This window comes from Lithobates pipiens, unplaced genomic scaffold (genome assembly GCF_037356315.1).
Source record: "Lithobates pipiens isolate NorthernLeopardFrog02 unplaced genomic scaffold, aLitPip1_a1.2 Scaffold_3, whole genome shotgun sequence".
Lineage (NCBI taxonomy): Eukaryota > Metazoa > Chordata > Amphibia > Anura > Ranidae > Lithobates > Lithobates pipiens.
Window position 1 is genome coordinate 125,850,704 of NW_027507790.1, and position 24,157 is coordinate 125,874,860.

At 39.0% G+C, this 24,157-nt stretch overlaps 1 protein-coding gene across 3 annotated transcripts in view; it reads right to left on the bottom strand.

The window, feature by feature from the left end:
* The window catches only part of KCNN2 (potassium calcium-activated channel subfamily N member 2), a 276,041-nt gene that overhangs the window by 213,461 nt on the left and 38,423 nt on the right, over positions 1-24,157 (bottom strand). For 2 of the 3 annotated variants that reach the window (XM_077462261.1, XM_077462262.1), the window contains exon 3: positions 12,443-12,861. The exons of the other annotated variant lie outside the window; for it this stretch is intronic. In XM_077462261.1, coding sequence (XP_077318387.1) covers positions 12,443-12,861 — 419 coding nt within the window. The remainder of the gene's footprint in view (positions 1-12,442; positions 12,862-24,157) is intronic. 3 annotated transcript variants of the gene reach the window in all.

The following is a 24,157-nucleotide window of genomic DNA, read 5'->3' on the forward strand; positions in this document are numbered from 1 at the left end:
AAGATATCCATAAAAACTCATTTCAAAAATGTTATAAATTGATTTGCATTTTAATGAGTGAAATAAGTATTTAATCCCCTATCAATCAGCAAGATTTCTGGCTCCCTGGTGTCTTCTATACAGGTAATGAGCTGAAATTAGGAGCACTCTCTTAAAGGGAGTGCTCCTAATCTCAGCTTGTTGTTGTATAAAAGACACCTGTTCACAGAAGCAATAAATCAATCAGATTCTAATCTCTCCGTCATGGCCAAGACCAAGGAGCTGTCCAAGGATGTCAGGGACAAGATTGTAGACCTACACAAGGCTGGAATTGGCTACAAGACAATCGCCAAGCAGCTTGGCAAAAGGGGGTGACAACAGTAGGTGTGATTATTCTCAAATGGAAGAAACACAAAATAACTGTAAATCCTGCAAGGTCCCCCTGGTCAAGAAAGGACATGTACATGCCTGTTTAAAGTTTGTAATGAACATCTGAATGATTCAGAGGAGAACTGGTTGAAAGTGTTGTGGTCAGATGAGACCAAAATCAAGTTCTTTGGCATCAACTCAACTTGCTATGGTTGAAGGAGGAGGATTGCTGCCTATGACCCCAAGAACACCATCCCCACTGTCAAACATGGAGGTGGAAATAACTTCACCGCATCAAAGGAACAATGGACCATGTACCATCAAATCTTGAGTGAGAACCTCCTCCCTCAGCCAGGGCATTGAAACTGGCTCGTGGATGGGTATTCCAGCCTGACAATGACCCAAAACACACGGCCAAGGCAACAAAGGAGTGGCTCAAGAAAAAGCACATGAAGGTCCTGGAGTGGCCTAGCCAGTTTATAGACCTTAATCGCATTTAAAAAAATATGAAGGGAGCTGAAGGTTCGAGTTACCAAATTATCAGCCTCGAAACCTTAATGACCTGAAAAGAGGAGTGGGAGAAAATCACCCCTGAGTTGTGTGCAAACCTGGTGGCCAACTACAAGAAACATGTGATCTCTGTGACTGCCAACAAGAGCTTTGCCACCATGTAATAAGTCATGTTTTGTGAAAGGGTCAAATAATGATTTCCCTCATTGAAATGCAAATCAATTTATAACTTTTTTGAAACGTGTTTTTCTGTATTCTGTCTCTTAGCCCTTGCACACACGGTCGGACATTCCGACAACAAAATCGGTCAGATTTTTTCCGATACTGGTGTTGCATACACACGGACGGACAAAGTTGTCGGAAAATCCGATCATTCATAACGTGATGACGTTATTTAGTTAAGACGGGACTACGTTCAGGCTAGTAGCCAATAGCTTTGGTCTAGGAATTTGATCTGAGCATGCGTGGCGCTTTGTCCGATCGGAATTCTCTGCAAGCGATCGGACAAAGTCCGACTGGATCATGTTGTCGGAAAATTTTTATATCCAGCTCTCAAACTTTGTTGGTCGGACATTCCGACGGAAAAAGTCAGATGAAGCCCACACACAGTCGGATTATCTGACAACACGGTCCGATTGGACATTTTCCGTCAGAATGTCCGACCGTGTGTACAAGGGCTTACTGTTAAAATAAACCTACCATTAAAATTATAGAATGATCATTTCTTTGTCAGTTGGCTAACATACAAAATCAGCAGGGGATCAAATATTTTTTTTCCCTAACTGTAAATTCTGTGTGATAACACAGAAAGTCTGAGATACAAATAGAACTTCAAATGTCAAGGGGTCAACCTAAAGATTCAGTGTCCAGATAATATAGTTCAAAGAGTAACAGAAAGACAAGCAGGAAAACCAGAGACTGTGTTTTAAGAGTTATCCTGTTCCCCAGCACCCCCCTTCCCTACTCATCATGCACATGTAAAATAATCCCTTCAAAAACTAAAGCAAAGTGACTGGCAGCCATTTAAAATGTGTCTGCTTCACAATAATGCTATACAAACTCACTGTATTTTCTGGTAGGATCAGACATTTTCTGTAATTGTGGAAAATGTGCTTAGCCTGGAAAAACAAAACAAATCTAGTCACCGCCTCAAAAGACTGGTAAGACTGGTATATTCCATTTTTGTTCTTGGGTTTAGATATAGTTTATTTGATTTACTGAATCTTTGATGAAAGCTTACAGAAGAGCATTAGATGAGGCAAAAAAACAAAAAGGTGGCTAGCTTTATTGACCTTTTTGGGCACACTGGCAGTAATACAATACAGTTCTATCTAGCAATTTGAATGTTTATTCTACAGTAATATTACAATTACACTACCTATACAGACAATAAAATGCGTGCCCTTGCCAGCTTTTCTTCTTCCAGTCAAAACCCCAGTGTGAAGTGTAAAGATGTTACTTGGATATTTCCTGGAGTGCAGCATCCAATATAGGAAGACTTGGAGCAATTAGCAGTGGATGAACTTTCCCTGATGGCTTTGGATAAGAGGCCTCTCTAATTTCATACAATTTTCTGCGTTGCCCCCAGTTGAGTGTAACAAGCTGCCATTTCCTGTTGCTAGGCCTTGGAAGGGAATGCCTAAGGATCCCACTGAGATTCAAGCTGAAACTGTCATTCTGGTAGTGCTGCTGGAGGGTGATGTTCCTGGCAGGTGTCTTACTTTAATGAGTCACCAGGAGCTTTGGCTCTTAAAATAACATAACGTAAAATAAAATTATCACATTTTGATTGCCACAGTAGTTCTCATTTTCTTTTTAAATGTATCTTTGCTGTTGTCGCTGGTATCCATTGCCTGTCTTTCTTACTCCAGCCTTAATAATGTGAAAAAGTAATAACATTTTCAAATTTTCTTGACTTTCACTATGTGTAATGGAGATTTGAATCAATGTATTTCAGTAGCTGGCAGGCTAGATGTTCTTCACGTTTTATTAAATAAAGCTGAGCAGATGGCACTAGAGTGTGTAAAATTCCAGCATTTACTTGCATTTGGAGGTTTGTTTTTCAAACTAACACAGTAATTATAATGGAATTCAAGCTAAAGCTTTTTTTTAATATAGTGGGTAAAAGTCAGGACCTTTGTCTGGCTTTTATTGTTGTCTGTGTCTTTGGTGGGGATACTCACCCCCTACGGTCTCTTCCAGTTGTCACAGGAAGAGAAAGTGAGGGGCAATCCAAATTTTGACATTTGTCACCAGAAAAGTGGTTGATAGACACTTTCACATGTACTGCCTCACAAAAGGGAAATCTTGCCAATGGTACATAGCAATATATTCTGTCCAAAATGTCAAAACAAAATTAGCTGTAGTTGCTCTTTAAATTTGTAACCAATAAGTGGACAACATTTTCAAAATATTTTACATTAGGAGGTTTCAATTAATCAATGGCAATGGAATTCCCTTCCCTAAATTAATTAACTCCTCCTTAAAATGGTTGTAAAGGCACAAGTTTTTTTTTTTACCTTCATATATTCTATGCGCAACTTCCGCCTCAGTCCCCACTAATACTTACCTAAGCCCTTTTCAATCCAGCAATGTCCACAAGAGCCTTGCCTCTCTGGGGACACACACTCCTGATTGGCTTTTGGCAGCAGCGGGAGCCATTGACGGAGGGGGTGGGGCTGAGCTGAGCCGTGGCTCTGAGTGTGAATGGACACACAGAGCCGTGCCTTGGGAGCACGCCTGCTTGGGTGCCCCTACAGCAAGCAGCTTGAGGGAGGAGCCAGGAGTGCTGGAGAGGGACCCCGGGACGATCTGGACTGCACAGAGCAGGTAAGTATAACATGTTTGTTTTAAAAAAATAAGAAACAAGTCTTTGATATCGCTTTAATTTGTGTCTCACATGCTCCTCTTCCTAATCATTGCAGTTCACTGTGTATAGATTTTAGAGACACTGGCAGAGCCGTCAATCCCTGAAAGCAGTGGGCAAACATAGGTGCTGACTGAAAAGCTACAGGCTTGTGAATCAGCAATGACAATGTTGATAGCCAATGCACATATACCCTCTAATAAATGTTTGTTTGACTAGTCCAGCTCCTTGGACATACTGTGTTCCAGTTCACATCCACCATTTCCTGTCTAGTACAGCCAGGGGGCACATCTAAACAAGCTGATCTGTGGCTCCAAAAAGAGTACCAGTCACCTGCCCAATACCATGGGGGTGTATTAACCCATTGTGATGGCAATCAAATAAAAATAAATACATAAAAGAAATATGTTAAAAAATGTATAATAAAATGTGTTTAAAAATATCTTCCTGTAACCCCCATTTCCCTACACACATGCGCAAACGCAAATACATACCTAGGGTGTGCACACATATGTAAACCACAGTTACACCAAGTAGGAAATTGCAGCGAAAGTCAGGGAGAACAAAAATTCTAGCACAAGAGCTCCTGGGTAACTCTAAACTGATGAGCTATAAAGATTTTTGGGTACCATCGTTTCTTTGTTTTTTGCAATATCCCTGGTGCAAGCAATTTTAGGACTTGCCATGTTTGGTATCTATTTACTCAACACAACCTCATCTTTTTTATTTTACAAAAAAATGGGTATTATAGTGTGTGTTTGCACTAAAATTCAATTTATTAAGTTCTTTGTAGAAAATGTGCATTTAATAAAGTCAGCTAATGGAAAATTTTGCTCTAGAGCTGAACTAGTTAAGCTACATATAAATCAATTCTGGAATTAAAATAGCTGTGCCTAGATGCAACAATTTTGAATTACCAGACAAAGTCTATACTACCTTAATGGGTAAATTATTTGCAATGTGTACGTGAATCCAAACGTGCTTAGTGTGACAGTAATGTTTATTAACTGCAACTACTCTGGACTACATATAATACTTGAGAGGTATATACTTCAGTCAACATTAAAGTGATTGTGAAGCTTAAATTTTTTTATTTTCATAAAATAATAAACACTTCATATTATTTGCTCTGTACAATGGTTTTGCAAACAACAGTCCTGATCCCCCTCTCCTGGGTTCTTCCGCCAGCGCTCCTGGCTCCTCCTCTTGGGTGAATGCCCCCACAGAAAGAAGCTCCCTATTGGGCCACTTGTAGGCTGGCTACTAAGTCATCCTGTCTGTGTCTATTGATATAGGCAGTGTGGCTCCTTTGTCACAAAATTTGATTGACAGCAGCAGGAGCCAAAAGTACCAGCTGCTATCAATCTGCCCTGTGAAGAGGGAGAAAGCAGAGAGTCTCTGCTCTCATGCACAGCACTGTGACACATAGGGTTATTTTCCTTAATGCAAAGAATGCATTAAGGGAAAAAAACTTTAGTCTATAGAACCACCTTAATACTCTGTTCACATGTGTGAAAAACTTGCCGTTAATTATTAATGTCACACCAAACGAAGGAAGCAAACATGCATTTTGCCAAGCACCAAAATGTGAAACAAAAATGCAAGATAAAAAACGTGCAAACCAGAAAGCAACAAAATGCTACTATTCCTGGGTTTGTCTTGGATAGGGCAGCCCATTAATTAACAGCAATGGGCTGACCCACAGTGGGAAAAATAATTATTTGATCCCCTGCAGCTTTTGAAAATCATAGGTGTATTTTAAAAGATAGAGACAGAATATCAATCAAAAATCCAGAAAAAAACACATGATACAATGTTCAGTGTGTAAAATAAGTATTTAATCCCCAAGCAAAACATGACTTAGTACTTGGTGGATTTCTGTTTTTTTTTGGTTTATATTCCGTCTCTATTATTTAAAATATGATAAAATATTATAGACCTTTCATTTTTTTGTAAGTGGGCAAACTTACAAAATCTGCAGGGGTTCAAATAATTATTCCCCCCCACTGTATGCATGTCAAGCAAAAACAAGTGGAAAAAACGTGCATTCCCCTTATGCTAGGAGTGCATAGGGCCTTAATGTTTAGAAAATTATGGCTAACTGAGGCATCATCAGCCCTATAGACCCTTCAAGTTCTTAGACACAAATTCATTATGGCATATACAAGAGTTGCTTAAATGCTGGTTCATGCATTATAAACCTGGTCGTGACCAATGAGAATCATTAAAATCACTTGAAAAACGTGCACAAAAAAAAAATCCATAACATACTCTGAATACTATGGTGCCACAGTGATATTGCTCCTCATATTTCTATATATGACTACCCCAGATGAGCCCTTCTCCACACCATAAATTTAATACAGCTTCTATGGAAACTTGTGTTATACATGTCTGTATTGGTGTATGCAAATAATAATCATAATTATTAATCATCTATCATTTTTACTATTATTCACAAAAAGGGAAACACCAGATTTTTTTTTCTTGTATTGCATAACATCTCATTTTGTTTGTGCTTATATAAAAAAATAAAAAAAAGCACTACTGTCAGGTAAAACAGCCAAAAATAACTGCTTAATGCATCCTTGGCAAAGCTTGGCATTGGCAAAGCTGAATTATTTATATAGTAATATAAGTTAGTAAGTAACACACATGAGATAAAAAAAAATTTGAAATATGCTGACTCCTTCTGCTGTGTAACCCTAGATAAAGTAATGTGCAGTCTAAAAAGCCCAACAGAGATAAGCACAGTTCTTTTTCAAGACTGTTTTATTTATTTAAAGTGAACCTGTGTCAATTTAAATGTTATGCCTAAACCTAAACCAAAATGGGGTCAAGCTCCTAAATACATAAACTAAGGGGGTGTGACCAGACAGTGATAGTGGAATGTCGCTAACACTGAGCAATTCTGTTCCTTTACATGGCACAATGAACATCAGAACTGCTCACTATCATAGCAAACAGCCATATTCCCATCTGCAGGCATGTAAGACCAGTGTGGTGCAGAAAGGTGCAGTATAGTCACACAAAACTTAGACTAAAAGAAGATCAAGAGGGCAGAGTTCTAAAAATTAAAGTGAGACTTCACCCAAAAGGAGTTCTGCTTTTCCTCTTTCCTCCTCTGCCATATTTGGAACATTTTATTTGGGAAGGGGGAGCGGGTACACAGTTTTGACAGGCACTCACTCCTACTTCCTCTTTTATCACCTAGAAGATTCGATGGGAAGTTCAACCAACCCCCCCCCCCCCCCCCCACCCGCAACCTTCTGGGAAAGGTCACAAAAGGCTGCAGGATCATTCACAAAGTGCAGTGCCGTTCACACATGCACAGAAGTCATCCAGTTGTGAAGCCAAAAGGAGTCACAGCCGGCTACCCACAGATAACATGCGGGACCCAAAGACCAGTGAAGAAATAGGTGAGGCCGGCGTTGGATCCTTGGACAGGTGAGTGTCAATTTATTAAAAGTAATGACTGAAGAACCATTTTACGATCAGTCCATAATTTAGCTGAGGAGATGTTGGATATTTATAGTGTTGTGTAATAATGCTGTGCCTGACATCAAGATCCGGAGAGAGGAGGTGGTGTGTTGGTGAATTTGTACACATTCCAAGGTGACGATTGAGACCCACTGAAGGGGAAAGCGAATTGTGACCTACTGTCTTTATAGATCAGGTTGTTCAGGTGAGAGCACAGAGTGAATGGTGGTGGAACTCACATGGGCAACAGTGCACAGGGACAGTGACGAGCATATAGTGGAATAATCAATGATCATGCTACATGGATTTAATTGAGAACTGTTATTTTCTTGAGGTGCACAATAAAAAATTGTAATATGGTGTGGAACATATATACACATACACACACACACACACACACACACACACACACACACACACACACACACAGGTTGTGCAGAGAATAATCTACATATATAAAAAGTGCAGGATAGAGTTTTGTGAACTTGAAAAAGTATTCATACCCTTTGAAATTTTCCACATTTTGTCATGTTACAACCAAAAACGCAAATGTAATTTATTGGGATTTTATGTGATAGACCAACACAAAGTGGCACATAATTGTGAAGTGGAAGGAAAATAATAAATCAAATTCAATTTTTTTTTACAAATAAATATCTGAAAAGTATGGTGTGCATTTGTATTCAGCCCCCTTTACTGTGATACCCCTAACTAAAATCTAGTGGAACCAATTGCCTTCAGAAGTCACCTAATTAGAAAATAAGGTCCACCTGTGTGTAATTTAATCTCAGTATAAATAAAGCTGTTCTGTACCCTCAAAGGATTGTGAGAGAACCCTAATGAACAAACAGCATCATTAAGGCCAAGAAAAACACCAGACAGGTCAGGGAAAAAGTTGTGGAGAAGTTTAAAGCATAGTTAGGTTATAAAAAAATATCCTAAGCTTTGAAGGTCTTATGAAGCACTGTTCAATCCATTCCCCAAAAATGAAAAAAGAGTATGGCACAGCTGCAAACCTACCAAGACATGGCCATCCACCTAAACTGGCAAGGAGAACATTATTCAGAGAAGCGGCCAAGAGGCCCATGGTAAAGCTGGAGGAGCTACAGAGATGCACAGCTCAGGTGGGAGATTCTGTCCACAAATCTGGCCTTTATGGAAGAGTGGCAAGAAGAAAGTCATTTTTGAAAGAAAGCCAAAAGAAATCCTGTTTGCGAGAAGCCACAGCAAACATGTGGAAGAAGGTGAGCTGGTCAGATGAGATCAAAATTTTACTTTTTGGCATAAATGCAAAATAATATATGTGGCGGAAAACAAACACTGCACATCTCCCTGAACACACCTTTTCCATCGTAAAACATGGTAGTGGTAACATCATGTTGTGGGGATGCTTTTTTTCCAGCAAGGACAGGGAAGCTGGTCAGAGTTTATGGGAAGATGGATGGAGCCAAAAACAGGGCAATCTTAGAAGAAAACCTTTTAGAGTCTGCAAAAGACTCGAGACTGGAGTGGAGGTTCACCTTCCAGCAAGACAACAACCCTAAACATACAGCCAGAGCTACAATGGAATGGTTTAGATCAAAGCATATTCATGTGTTAGAATGGCCCAGTCAAAGTCCAGACCTAAATCCAATTGAGAATCTGTGCCAGGAGAATTGCTGTTCAGAGACGCTCCCCATCCAATTTGACAGAGCTTGAGTTATTTTGCAAAGAAGAATGGGCAAAAATTTCAAAAACCCAAAAAGACTTGCAGCTGTAACTGCAGAGAAAGGTGGTTCTACAAAGTATTGACTCTGGAGGGCTGAATACAAATGTACACCACACTTTTCAGATATTTATTTGTACAAAAATTTGAAAAACATTTATTATATTCCTTTCACAATTATGTGTCATGTTTTGTTGGTCTATCACAAAAAAAAAAACAATAAGATACATTTACGTTTTTGGTTGTAATAGGACAAAATGTGGAAAATTTGAATGGGTGTGAACACTTTTTCAAGGCGCTGTAAAACAAGCTTCTGCTCAACTGAGCTTTTTGATTTATCCATATCCTGAAAAGGTCCCTTGTTCCAAGTCATGTTCCTATTTGGAAGTGATGCTCACAGACTCAGGTGAATCAGCAGTTACAACAAAAACCTAATAAACATAGCTCCCACTTTAGATCCCTTACGCCCAAACTTGAGGATCAAGAAAACATCTCACTGCAACAATTTGTACAATTTGTACTAATTTTGTAAGAGGTCTACCTAAAGCTAGCAGAAATCCTGACTTGGCTGACACTATTATTGGAATCTTAAACACAGCTCAGGAAAGATCGTCATTACCGAAATTCGCCTTGACAGGGTGCACAGAACATTACAACCCTGTAGCCTACCGTCTGAGAAACCATGTGACGTGTTGTCACCTTTACTATTATGAAGTGAAGGAACTGATCCTCCAAAAGACACATAACTCAAAATAACTTTTTAGAGTATACTTCAAATGTACTTTGATGGAGCCTTGATCACCATCTACCCAGAACCTTACTTAGTCCATGTCCTGAATATGTCCTTTGTTCCAGGTCGTTTTCTTCTTTGGGAATAGCAGCAGTTAAATAATAGGTTACTAATAGGTTACTATAGCAATAGCAGAGCATCAGCCTCCAGCTTCACAGCTCAGTGTTGCCCTCTTTGAACTGACACTCATACACATTGGGGGTTATTTACGAAAGGTAAATCCACTTTGCACTACAAGTGCAAGCTACAAGTGCAAAGTGCACTTGAAATTGCACTGAAAGTGCACTTGGAACTGCGGCCGCTGTAAATCTGAGGGGTAGATCTGAAATGAGGGGAAGCTCTGCTGATTTTATTATCCAATCATGTGCAAGCAAAAATGCTGTTTTTTATTTTCCTTGCACGTCCCCCTCGGATCTACAGTAACTGCACTTCCAAGTGCACTTTCAGTGCAATTTCAAGTGCACTTTGCACTTGTAGTTTGCACTTGTAGTGCAAAGTGGATTTACCTTTAGTAAATAACCCCCAATGACTACAATAGCTTGCTCGAGCTGAACTCAATCAGCACACCTGCCAGGGGAAAAGCCATAGTCCACGGGATTGGGAAGTCACCCTACTCTGCTTATGGGATTTCCAAGTGAAACAAAACCAGGTGTAAATTTTGTAAATAAAAGGTAAAGATCTAGGTTTCTTTATGACAGGGTCTGTCTAGCTTCGCCTTGAAATAAATATTTAAGAAACTGTAGCGCTGCATTACTCTTATCAAACACTTTGCCAGACAACATAACCAATTGTACGGTTGCTGTGTTAAAGCATACACACCATTTCCTTAGTTGCCATTTTAAGCTAACCATTGTGTTAAACTCATGGTCAAACCTTATCTCTTCTCAATTCCCTGATGGTATCATAATACTCACAATACAACCGTTTAGTGGGTAGTTCAGGAGTGGATAATGCTAATGACATCCCTGAGATCAGAGCTAGTTGAACTGCTTAAGTATCCTAAAAGTTATGATAGATTGATATGATAATATGGAAAAGAGAAGACTGAGGCCAAGTGGTAGATGTGTCTCCCAGAACAATGGGCAGCAAGACATCTTCCCATCCTTTGCTAAGTACACAGGGGCCTTGGCCAGTGATTAGAATTGGCAAATGTCCAGTTAATATTTGTTTTCTATTTTTCTGTGAGAAAAGAAAAGGATTATTTTCATCATGCAGATATTTTAATACAGGCTGTGATTACACAGTGCAATAATGAGCTCTTCTGAAGCTCTAAAGTACATTGTCAAGCCCTAAGAAAAGCCCAACAATGTCCAATCTTGGACTGTTCATTGCATTCGGCAGCCAAAGTGGCACAGAATATTCTCTGTATGGCTATGAGAAGAATGTCATGAACCTTGTTTTTGTGTATAAACTGTACAGAAAGGTAACAAAAACTGTTTTCTGGTGCTTCTACTTCAGCAGACTTTATCACATTTAACCGATGTTTGTATTTCATTATCTTAACTCTACTGTCACCAGCAGGCAAAAAATTGCAAATATTTACATTGTCTGACTTTTTCAAAAGTTCATAGATTTACTGATGATTTATGGTATATTATTTGAAGCTGAACATAGCACACAATTTACATGACAAAACAAATTATTTTTTTCTTGAATGAATGAATAAAAAACTTGTATAGCGCACAATGCGAACTGAATCGCCTCTAGGCACTGTATTTAACATGTATTTTTTTTAAGTTGATGACCTGACCTTAAAAAACAAAGGAAGGTTAGGATCATCCCTTCCTAAAGTTAAGCCTCACCTCCTCCTGTAATTCAACTGTATAATTGGATATCTTGTTGACAGGTAAGTCAATGTTATGAAGTTGCAGAGCTAAAGCTTGGATAGGAGAAAGGTTGAGACCCCAAGTACTGTTTGGGCTCTACAATGATCACTTAATATACTAACATTAGTACTTGCACAGTTTTCAGGCCAGGTTTGATTTACTTTAACCTTTATTGTAATTATAAGTCCTTGAAATGACAGGCACTAAAAAGCATCAGATGAAAGAAATGATGTGCTGAGGCAAATACGGTGCAATTTCTGAACCATCCTGAAAATAGACACATGGTTACTAATCACCCGATTTCAAATCTCTCGCCAACTGAGCCAGAACAGTCAACAACCGGAATACAGGAGTTATGACTTTACCAAGACTTCACTGAGTGTGTACTGAAATTTCTTTCATTACAGGGTTCACTGAAATGTATGAAGGATATGCTTTTACTTAAATCAACCCTAGATAATGATGTTTGTTCTATAGAATTTCCTTCATGCCTACCATATGACTATATAACACCTAATGATTTGTTTTGACTATCCTCCTTGGTAACCATGACAGCAATAGCTTATTCCAATGTATAATTGCAACGTCTATTTAGTTGTCATGAGCAGTGAGCAATGCAATATCAAAAAGGATCTCACCTGTGAGGAATTAAATCTAGGCAGTAATTAAATAACCAAGATCTACTGTCCCATCTATGATCATCATTAGGATTCTGCTTTCAAAAGCTTCATGCACTTTTGTCCATGTAGAGGACCCTATTCTTGTGAACCCAAACATTCAGCCATTGAAAAAGATCTACTCTTAAATTAGACTTGGAAAAGTCAAAATAATCTCTAAAATTCATACACTCTTTAAAAGCAGACAGGGAATTAAGAAGAGATCGTTAAAAGAAATGCAAAATAAACTAAAAATCTTACCTTTCACAGGCTCGGACAGTCCATGCAGCAATTATCCATAATGAAATACTAAAAACCAACAGTACTGTTCCAGGGCATATTGTCATTAAAGTCTTCATTACAAAACGTGTGTTAAAGTTTATTTTGTTTAGTGCTCCAATGCTTCGTGAAGAGGCATCAGTAAAAAGTTTACTGTGTAAAAGCATAACTCTGGCAATGAGATATAGTCTTAAGAACATTGGTATAGATAAAATAATATCCACATCTGCTGTAGCTGTGGATGGGGTATAAGAGAAGGCAAGTCGTGCTGTCCATGTAAAAGTGTAATTTCCTGGTATGGGATGAATTGCACACACCAGTATTTCCACGCAGATGAAGAAAATGCGCTCATAGGTCATGGCTATTCTCCAGTCATCGGCTCCATTATCCACCATGAATAACTGCAACAAGAAGACATTTAATCAGCAGCTTCTCTTATTTGTGTATCTAAGCCCACTAACAATATAAAATTTCATATAAAATTGACCCTTAAATATTATTTCAGGCTTAGGTGAACTCTACTGAATACGACCACCCGCTGCACTGGATTGTTTTATCTAAAGCCTAAAGTTTGGTTTCATCCACCTTGTTATCCATTATTAATACATTCCAAACTCAAAGCCAGCAAGGGGCTTGTGACAGTATAACTTGCATTAACCTTTTGTTTCGTCACATTGCGACACGAGCACAGAGGCTAAAATGTTTAACAGACAGGATCCTAGAGACCAGCAGGTTCAAAACTTTGGACCGCATTTAAAGGTGTAACTAGGCATAGCTGAATATTCAAACACTGATTTAAGTAGAGGTGAAGGTAAAAGTATAATTATAGCTCCTGGTTTCAGCAAGAAATAGAAGTATAATTCGAAAATCCATCAATTGTAGTATATGTAAGAAGGGTGAATTTTTCTTTACTGGTTTACATGGCATAATTTACTTATAAAGATTTAAAGAATATGGTAACCCCAACATTTCATATTCCTGATATGTGTCAGTTGTAACTTTTTACTTGTGTTAAAAAAAAAGTATCTTCTTCTATTTGCATTGCTTTCTTTTCCTGCCAGTTCCCCTGCTCTCCTATTTAAAACTTACCCCGCTAGGCATGAGAGCACATCTATCTCAGCGTGGTCAGTTTTCTGGCTGTGCTGGGAGCACAGCCTGCCAGTCCTCCTATGGCCAAGACTTCAGAGCCATTCACTGGCAAGATCAGTGGACTGCTCTTTCTCCACACCTACCTCTCCAAGATCCTTATGCAGCTGAGAACAGAGATTATGTGATAACTTAAAAAAAAAAAAAGTGTTTTGCATTTCATTTCCATTTTAAACTGAATGGGCTGTTTTATAAGTTAAGGGTTCACATTACTCAAATAGTGAGACAACATATTTTGCTGTCATGGTTACAAAAAAAGCTCTTATACTTCTAGGTATGTGTCCAAAATTCATAATACCAAATGACCTCAAAATATAACTAGGGGTGTCCTACAAGAAGCTTTTCTGTTACCCAAGGAACAGATTTGGAAGTGTTTATCACCGCACACAAAGATTTTAGATCTGGCTGACCTAAAGGCATAAGAAAATGGTAGTAAAATTTTAGACACATTATTTTGTAACCACAATGTGCAACTACATGTATGTAACTTGTAACTCCAGTTTTCTCTTAAAGGGGAAGGACATGATACTTTCAATGAGAAAATATTTTAGTCAATACTGCAATATTCAGTAGTCATTTTTATATGCCTTTCTCATATTTACAAGATTGTTTAATAATGTTATTCTATTAAATATATAGAGGTTTATTGTTAGTTACTACAAGTAGCTCTTAGTGGTTCAGTGCAATTGATTGGTCTCTCTCTTTACTCTTTTTAGGCCTCTTGCACACTGAGCATAAACAAATGCCACTTTTCACTGAGTTTGTCTTTTTTTTTCAGCCTCTATGTCCCTTTATGTTAGCCAATGAGGTCATACACACATATGCATTTACAGGCATATGGGATTGCAAGCAGCTAAATTTTCTTTCAGACAGCTATTGAAATAAATACACTTAGACAATATATTTGGATTGATAAAATTTTATTGGCCGTGGCTTTATTTATTGGTTTAACATATTAAATGTCAAATATCATTAAACAAATTCAGCAGAATTCATCAATAACGTTATCTGGCATAAATACAAATATTGAAATGAACAACTCAGCTTTTATAGCTCGAGTTGTATTATAACAAGCATACATTTAATAATAATTCTCCCCCTTATCAATAGAAAAGGTGACCCAACCACATAAAAATTTGGCCGCGACAATCCAGGAGGGCGGGAGGGGAGCTCTGCCGTTGACGACTTCCTGAGGTGACTGGCAATTGAGCCCTGACGGAAACCCTTTATATTACAAAATGAAAATAATCCCTGTGTGTTCAAGAGAGGAATGTTTGAGCAGAAAAATGTTTGACGGGCCTAAATGCCTGTAAATACATCTAAATGTGTCTAAACACTAGGTACATTTAGGGCTTGAGCATTCATTCGTTTTGATAATCAGAAAAAAATCATATTCTGGCCAGTGGAATTAATAAATGCCCAAACACTTGACACGCCTGTACGCAACTAAATGTGTTTGCAAATGTGTTTTTTTTTACCATTGGCAGTTATACTGCGTTAAGTGATATAAAAATGCACTGATTACTGTGTAAATGTCACGGGCAGGGAAGGAGTTAACACTAGGGGGCAATCAAGGGGTTAACTGTGTTCCCTAGGGAGTGATTCTAAATGTGGGGGGAGGGGACTGACTGGGTGAGGAGAGCGATTGTTGTTCATACTTAGTATGAACAACAGATCGCTCTCCTCACCCCTGACAGCACAGAAATCTGTCTGTTAACATTGACAGATCTCTGTTCTTTCTCTGTGTGGTGCGATCGCGGGTGCCCGGCGGTCACGTACAGTTATGTCGGTTCGCCAAAGGGAGTCAACCTGCCACAGTATGACTGTGGCAGCTGGTCGGGAAGGGGTTAACTAATGCCTGGAAAACTTTGGCATAGACAGACTTGTCAGTATGCCTGAACCATCCTAGGACAGTCTGTTTCACTATGTCATCAGTGCCAAAATGTTGACCCTTTTAGGAGTCCAAACAGGTGAAAATCACTAGTAGCGAGGTCCAGGCTATAAGGGGAATGTGGCAATGCCTCCCAGCCAAGTTGCTGTAGTGTTGTCCTGGGGGTTGTGCATTGTTCTGGAGAAACAGGATGCTCTTAGTGATCAAACCTTTTTTTTTTTTCCGCAGACACGTAGGTACATCACACAGAACACGACAGTAATATTCACTGTTGATAGTGGCAACAAAGGGTAGAAAATCCACTTGGATAAAGCCATGTGTGTCCCAGAAAATACTTGCCATCACTTTACCTGCAGAGGCAGTTGTTCAAATATTTTTTGGTGGTGGTGGTGCTTTGACGCTGGTTTTGATTCTGGAGTGAAATGATGTGCGCAGGTCTCGTCACATGTAATGACGCGATCCAGGAAATCCTGGTCTTTCCTGTCTTCAACGTAGTGTAGACTTCAGCTCTTCTGTGCTGGTTAAAAGCGGAAAGTTGTATTGGAACCCAGCGTGCGCTAACTTTTCGAAAATGCAAATGTTTGTGAATGATTGTGTTAACTGTTCCCACAGAAAGATTTGTCTCTTGTTCGCTGCCTATCAGTAATTGGACACACTTGCCATTTACTACTGTATATAGTACTTGCCATGCTAGCATCCCTTTTTATACCTGTAATATTAAATGTCCCAGTCTGACTTGAACGCCCCCCATATATTGGTCATAATACTGCAAGGAGTGCAGGGCAGGTCTGTATTACACTATTGTGCTTCTCTCTGTTCTCTTGAGGGCTTTCTGGAGAAGAAGCTGGAGGACCTGAGGACCTGCAATAAAAAAGATCCCCTGCACCGGATGCATACATTCCTGCACCGGATGCATACATTCCTGCACCTCACCTGCTGCTTCAGGAATATAACCTCCCCGCTCATCAGTTCACCAGTCATCAGATCCCCACTAATCAGCTATAATGTGAGGAAACATTGCTCTACCAAGATAGCCACCTCTACACAGAGACAAATGGAAGAACAAGGCATGATTAGTTAATAAGAGGGAAAAGATCTGCTGCAGGAATCCCAGAAGCACTCTTATACAGGAGATGTTACTGGTCAGATCACCAGGTGAAAACAGAGGGAAAAAGGCCTAAAAAGAAAAGAAAATGAATGCAGCCACCACATATAAGGATCGGTAAGCTGCAATATATTATATTTTTTGATTTGGATTTAATATTGCTTTAAGTTATTTGATGCAAGCTTGAGAAGACATATAAGAGTGTTAAATAAAGAGAGAAAAATGAGCAATCTATAAGAACAAATCAGAATTCATGTTTTTGTGACTTACTGTGCTTTATAAATTAAAAAAAAATGTTGAAAAGGGTTTATATATAAGTATCTCAATAAATATCTATGTGTAGTCATAGCAACAGAAGTTTTCTTTATTTTTACAGGAAAACCATTATAAGTTTCTGCCAATTACATGTTTTTCATATTTCAAGTATTAAAATGTATGCTTTTGAATATTGTTTTTCCTTATTCCCACAACTAAATAGCACATTGCATTCATATTTCAGTGTTTGCAGAGAAGTACCTTCTCTGTTAGCAGAGAAGGAGGGGAATGTGTTCAACTTCTGAGTCATTAAGTCGTTTGTGTATTCTGATATCCTGCTATTTAAATCTATTTAAAACACATGCAATTAAGAAATTACAGATAGTAGGAATTCTCTTTCTGAAAACCTAGAAAACTAGGAAACTAGAAATCTACTTATCAACCTTGAGGCTGCATTCACACTTGAGCTTTTCAAAGCCACATGTTTTTACCATGATTTTGCCACGTTTTCGCCACAATTTTGTTCAGGTCACCAATGTAAAAGGCAGAAAAACACCTGTAATCTGCCCCAAAGAAGCTCTTGTTCTTTTTTGAGCTTATGGCGTTTTTCAGGCATCTTGCTTCAGGTGAAAAAACGCTCAAATGTGAACAGGTGCCATTGAAATGGATGGGATTTTGCTTGTTGAGCATTTTTCAGGCATTTTTTCAGGTGTTTTACAAGCGTTTTATGAGCTGAAAATGCTCAGGTGTGAATGTAGCCTCACACTGCTGCGATGTCCGAGATCGGATGTGATACACAACCCACTGCAGTGCAAATCACATGCGATCTCTGTGCGATGTGATCTCGGCCATACAGATTAGTATGGCTGAATTTGCATCGCATTCAGACCAAACTCACACAGGATCCTTTTTTGGTCCGGAGCAGAATCGAATCGCACAACCGATCCGATTCCTGTCTGAATTTGCAGATCGCACTGCAATATGAGAACTGATTTGGGGGTGTCATTAACTTTGAACTGATACTCCCAGCAGTTCGCATTGGACAGTGTGAACTGCTGCCGGGAGACATGCGATGCGGGAACCCGCAGTGGATTTGCAGGGTTCCCGCATCGCAGCAGTGTGAACCGACCCTTAGGCTGCAGGTGATGAACATGAACAACCTATATACAATAATTTTTACATATTTACATAAACATTTTCTGACTAGTAATAAATGAAAACTATTTTAAAAAAATTCTTGTTTTAGCTCATTGCAAAAAAAAAAAAATTAGATCACATGAAGAAACACAATATACGTTCCCTTGTACTGACTGCTGATTGTTTTTACTGGTTGGATCAATTTACGTGTATCACAGACAGTTTTCATTTAAGACACTGGTAAACATCACAGCAGCAAAGGTATCCTTTTGCAAATATATTACTCCCTGGTGGTAAGATTATTTCTGATTTTAGGTGCTAAAGACGGTACAATTATTTTGCATGGAAATTTGGCGTTTTTTATATTGTAGGCCTGCAATTCTTAGGAATAACTCTCTTAAATCTGTTCAAACCAGAGTCTAGCAGACATCCCGGGTATGATAAAGTTTATAATATAATAAATAACTATAAATAATTATAACAAATAATAATAAAAATTATTCAATAATGTAATCAAATCCAAAAACACTGAAATTTGCTCATTTGCAGAATTGTCGCTGTCATTAGATTTAGTGTTTGATGGCGGCTCTCCCCACAAATCACTATCGCTCAATTCTGCAAGTGATTATAATTTATTATCGCTGTTTTCTAGTTGGTCTAAAATCACTTTTGACATAAAGGGACACTTTTTGGTTGCTATGGACAATCTCCAAATTCCAGGCAGAAAAAAACAGTAGAGGCCTAGAGGCGATTCAGTTCGCATTGTGCGCTATACAAGTATTTCATTCATTCATTAAAAGTGCATGCAGGGCACAGACCACTGGGGACAAAGGGGATGTGTATTTTTTTTTATATAGTACTGTAATCTGTAAGATTACAGTACTGTATGTGTATTGTGTATTTTTAATTTTTTGAATTTGGCACCGATCTCCGCTCCCGTGCGTTATAACGTTGCAGGGAACGGAGCTCGGCGGCACCCGGCACTGTGTGAATCGAGCGGAGGAGCTCGCACACACAGCGGGGGGACATCGCTGGATCCAGGGGACAAGGTAATCCAGCAATGCGATCCCGAGTCTGGCTCGTGGGTTACCGCTCGTGGTACTGAAATTCCAGCCCGAGCCAGACTCAGGAATACCACCAGGGAGGTTAATGGAGTGAGAAACACATTGAATGAGAGAATGTGAGAATATTTAAATTTAGATTTAGCTGTGTTCATACATAAATAAAAATGGGTTGGTTTTATATTGTAAAAGACCTTCATAAATCAAATGCCAAACAGTAAGATTAATGCCGCATACACACGACCAGACTTTCCGGCAGAAAAGATCCGATGGAATCATTTCATCATCAATTCCGATCGTGTGGGGGCTTCATCTGACTTTTTTCTTCAAAAATTCTGATGGAAATAGAACATGTTTAAATCTTTCTGATGGAATCAATTCCTATCGGGAACACCGTTCGTCTGTATGCTAGTCCGATGGACCAAATATGACGCAAGGGCAGCTATTGGCTACTGGCTATTGAACTGCTTTTTCTAGTCCCGTCATACATCATTGCGTTCAAAATGACTTTGGTGTGATCATGTGTAGGCAAGTCCATTCGGATGGAACTCTGTTGTAAAGTCCAGTCGTGTGTACGCGGCATAAGACTGCTTTCACACTGGGGCAGGTGGGCGTTGATGGTAAAATGGCACTAGTTTTAGCAGCATTTTACCGTTGTTTTAGCGGTGCTATTCTGCCACTAGCAGGGCACTTTTAATCCACACTAGTGGCCGAATAAAGGATTAAATCATGCACCCGTGTAGCGCCGCTGCTGAAGCGCTTAGCAGGTGCTTTGGCAGAGGTGCCCATTAATTTCATTATGCAGGAGTGGTGGAGGAGCGATGTATACACCACTCCTCCACCTCCCCAAAGATGCTGCTTGCAGGAGTTTTTTTAACGTCCTGCCAGCGCAGTGCCCCAGTATGAAAGCACTCTGGCTTTTACACTGAGGCTGCAGGGGAGGCATATTTCAGGCGCTTTACATTCGCTATTTTTAGTCCAAAAGTAACTGAAAAATGCATCAGTGTGAAAGGGGTCTAAGTAATCACAAAGATGTTTTTATTGAGTAAATAAGTAACTGAAGTAGTCATCCATCATAATTAAACAATTACAATGTATTAGTGGCTATGTACAGTATAAAGCAACATGTCATGCTTGCTGAGGGTAAAGTAGTTCTTTATTTGAAACCACTTATCTGAAAGCTCTCCTAAACTACCAATTGAGATTTGAAGATTGTTGTCATGGACACATGTAGTCGTAGGAGGAAAATATCTATGAAAAGCTTTTGGTAAAATACATCCTTTGGACAACCATGTAGAAGATCGAAGAAAAAACACTGTTCCATCATTATAATCAGAAGTCAGGCCAAATAGTAAGGATGCTGTTATACAGGGGGTTATTTACTAAAGCTGGAGAGTGCAAAAATAGGCTCACTTCTGTATAGAAACCAAAATCAGCTTCTAACCCCAGCTTGTTCAATTAAGCTTTGGAAAAAAAAAACCTGGAAGCTGATTGGTTTTCATACAGAAGTGAGCCAGATTTTGCACTCGCCAGATTTAGTAAATCAACTCCACGGTGACTTTTATTAGGTGCAAACAGCTCCAAAAGGTGGAAAACACAAGTTGGAGCAATACACTGTAACACTTTGAAAGGGATTTTATTTTTGGAAATAAACACAGCAAAACATGAAAATGGGGTAAACATGTACCTGAAGCAACCAGTTTCAAAATTCATTCTAAAACCCAGAGTTCTGGTAGCTATGGAAAACAACTACATTTTTGTTCTCATTTTCATAATTTAGTCCTATTTTTATCCAATGACTAAACATATTTTGAGTTTACAGAAATGGAAATAAGCACTAATTTATGTATAATTGCCAGAAATGAGAGACTTATCACAGAGCATCTTCAGATCTCATGAGGTGACTTTACAAAAACTGGGGAGTGCAAAATCTGGTGCAGCTTTGCGTAGAGACCAATCTGCTTCCAGCTTTTTTTGGCAAAATTTGTTTGAACAAGCTGAAGTTAGAATCTGATTGGTTTCCATGCATAGCTGCACCAGATTTTGCACTCTCTAGTTTTGGTAAATCAACCCCAGTCATAGTGAGCCATATGTGAGCCAAAAGCCAGACCAATGGAGGAAACGAATATGGTGAAATTATCTGCAGCAGATTTTAGTTTTGTCTGTGGAGTATAAAAACAAGACCTAAATATGACCAGTTGATAAGTGTTTCAAAATACACTTAGGGGTGTATTTATAGCAAATTTGCATAGCTATACATCCATTGACACTGCATGTCAATTTGTTCCAAATGAATGGGGCGAAATTCAATGTTCCCAGCTATATTATCTGCAACGTGGATGCTTGAATGATGAAAATACTGCATTATTGCCACTAGATGGCAATGGCTACCATGGGAAACAAGTGTACTCCTCTTGCCAAATTGTCATCATAATGTTGTATTTCCACATTCACACATTCAAATTGTTGAGAATATAAGCAAAGAAGATTTGATTTGGAAAAACAAATCATACAATCCGAATTTACATGTAGTTGCAATTGACAAACAGCCATGCAGTTTTTTTTTTACAAATACACTATTTAGTGTTACTTAGCTGACTGTCAGCTACAAGTTATTCATAACTTCTTATGCTGACTACCTTCGTGAATGCAGGAGGTAAGTTTATTAAAGGTTTTCTTGAGCCCAAGATTGTACATGTTGTCTTCAAAGTGCTAAGTAAATTTTAGAGAAATTAAAAAGAATCGCCTAAAGCTTCATCTATACCAGCCTTTTTCAACCAGGGTGCCTTCTGGACTTGGTAAAACATCAAAAAGTTGCCCAAAGATTGTCAACAAACCAGAGGGTGAATCAAGGCTGTCTTTTTTTGTTACACAAAGCCAGCATTACAAGTTTGGGAATTGTGTTGGCCAAGTGCTGGTGCCCCAACAAGCTCCTGATGATAGCATAAGTTGATCAGAAGGACTCCAGGTGACTGAGAACATCGTTTGTTTGCCCCTTATCTGCCCCTCTCTGTCAACACTAGGGTCACACTAGCTGCTTGAGGGAGAGAAACTGAGGCAGAAGAGAAAAGCTGGAATGCTAGTGAGTACCAGTGTGCAAGGGTACATTGCATTTTGAAAAAGAAATAATCTCTAATGTTGGGTGTCCTATGCGTGTAGATGCTGCTGAAATATGTAAAATTATTAATTTAAGTTTTTACATTTTAGAATGGGGTGCCTTGAGATTATGTAAAAGTTTAAAGGGAGTCTTGACATAAAAAAGGTTGAGAAACACGGGTCTATACCACTTAAAACACCTTAAGAATACACAGAAACTGCTAAAACACATGAATCTAAACTAACTCACTGCATCAACTAAAAAAAAATGTTGCTACATATGCTAAAGCTAAATGGGTTAGAGAAAACAGAAAAGAAAAATGATCTAAAATTTTCTTTTAATAAATTGTATGCTCACAGAACAAAAAAACCTACCTAATATACATTTCTCATTCAATGACATTTTATATGTACCTTTACACACATGTACGTTTTTAAAAAGGAATTTTATATATATATATATATATATATATATATATATATATATATATATATATGTATATATATTTATTTTTTTGTCATGTACTGCGACCTTGAAAAAGAAACAATCAATGCTTCTATGTAACCTGCTGCAGAATATAAAAGAGAAAACATGTCATTCTAATAATAGAAGTCACATGGCCCATACTGAGAACTAACAGTGTAGAAGCAAATTAATTACAAAAGACTTAAAATAAAAATATTATGGTCATTAAAAATCAAATCCATGAAATTTCCTACTCCTTTTAAAAATAGCCTGTCATCTTTTTTTTCACTTTTTTAAAGATTAAAGTCCTTTCTGAGGCCTCATTCACACCTGAGCGTAGCGTTTTTAGGCAGAAAATTAGGCAGCTTTTTTACCGCGTTTTTGCGGCATTTTTTTTAACCGCGTTTTGCCGCAATTTTGTGCAGGGCAAAAGGTCACCAATGTAAAAACAAGAAAAACGCCCAAATCTGCCTGATTCGAGTGACAAAAAAGGGTCCAGAACTTGTTTGAGCTTCAAGCGTTCGGCTTCAGGCGACTTGGAGTGGAGATGTGAACCATCTCCATTGAGAATAATAGATTTTTTCCCCTCCAGCGTTTTGTAGCTTCAGGCTTCAAGCTACAAAACGCTCAGGTGTGAATGGGGTCTAATGTTAATGTATAAAAATAAAATAGATTTTAAACTATGTGTTTTTATATTTATATTTAGTTTTGTATGCTTTGTCGTCTGCAGCCATGGTATTATACTAACCTGCCACATACTCACATTCCTAAGGCCGCATACACACGGGCGGACTGTATGGCCTACTTAGTCCGTCATACAATCCGACGGACAGTCCGTCATACTTTCGAATGAACGGACTTGATCACACACGGATGCACAAACAGTCCGTCGAAAGCTTGCGCGATGACGTGTACAGCACGTACGACGGGACTAGAAATAGGAAGTCCAATACACAGCAATGCAACCTTCCGCCGTGTAAATCCTTTCTGAACATGCGCCATTCTTAGTCCGTCGAACTAGTCTACTCACGAGCGGATTGTCCGCTGAAACCAAAGTATGACGGACAGAATTACGGAAATTCCGAAATACTTAGTACGCCAGACTGCACGCTGAAAAAGTCCGCTGAAGCCCACACACGAGCGGACTGTCCGCTGAAATGTGTTTCGACGGACTAAGTAGGCCATACAGTCCGCCCGTGTGTACGCGGCCTTAGACTGATAATAAACTGGCCCATGTATGCAATGCTTACAATTGTAATATTAATCCCCTCATGCCAACATAACACATATGTAGCCTACGTACTAGGTTTTTTGGCATGGCACAGCATATATGCATATCTGTCTTTTTGCTGGGTGCACGTCTCACAGCATACTCCCAGCACAGAGATCAAGGTCTCATCGAGAGCCCCAGGTCTCGTGCTGATAGGGACCCGGAACACCCAGTTTCAGGTCACCTGATCGCTGTGGTAGCCTCTGATTGACTACCACAGTGATCAGTCACCGTGAAGCCCGCCCTTGTGTTTCTCTCTCTGTGGATGGA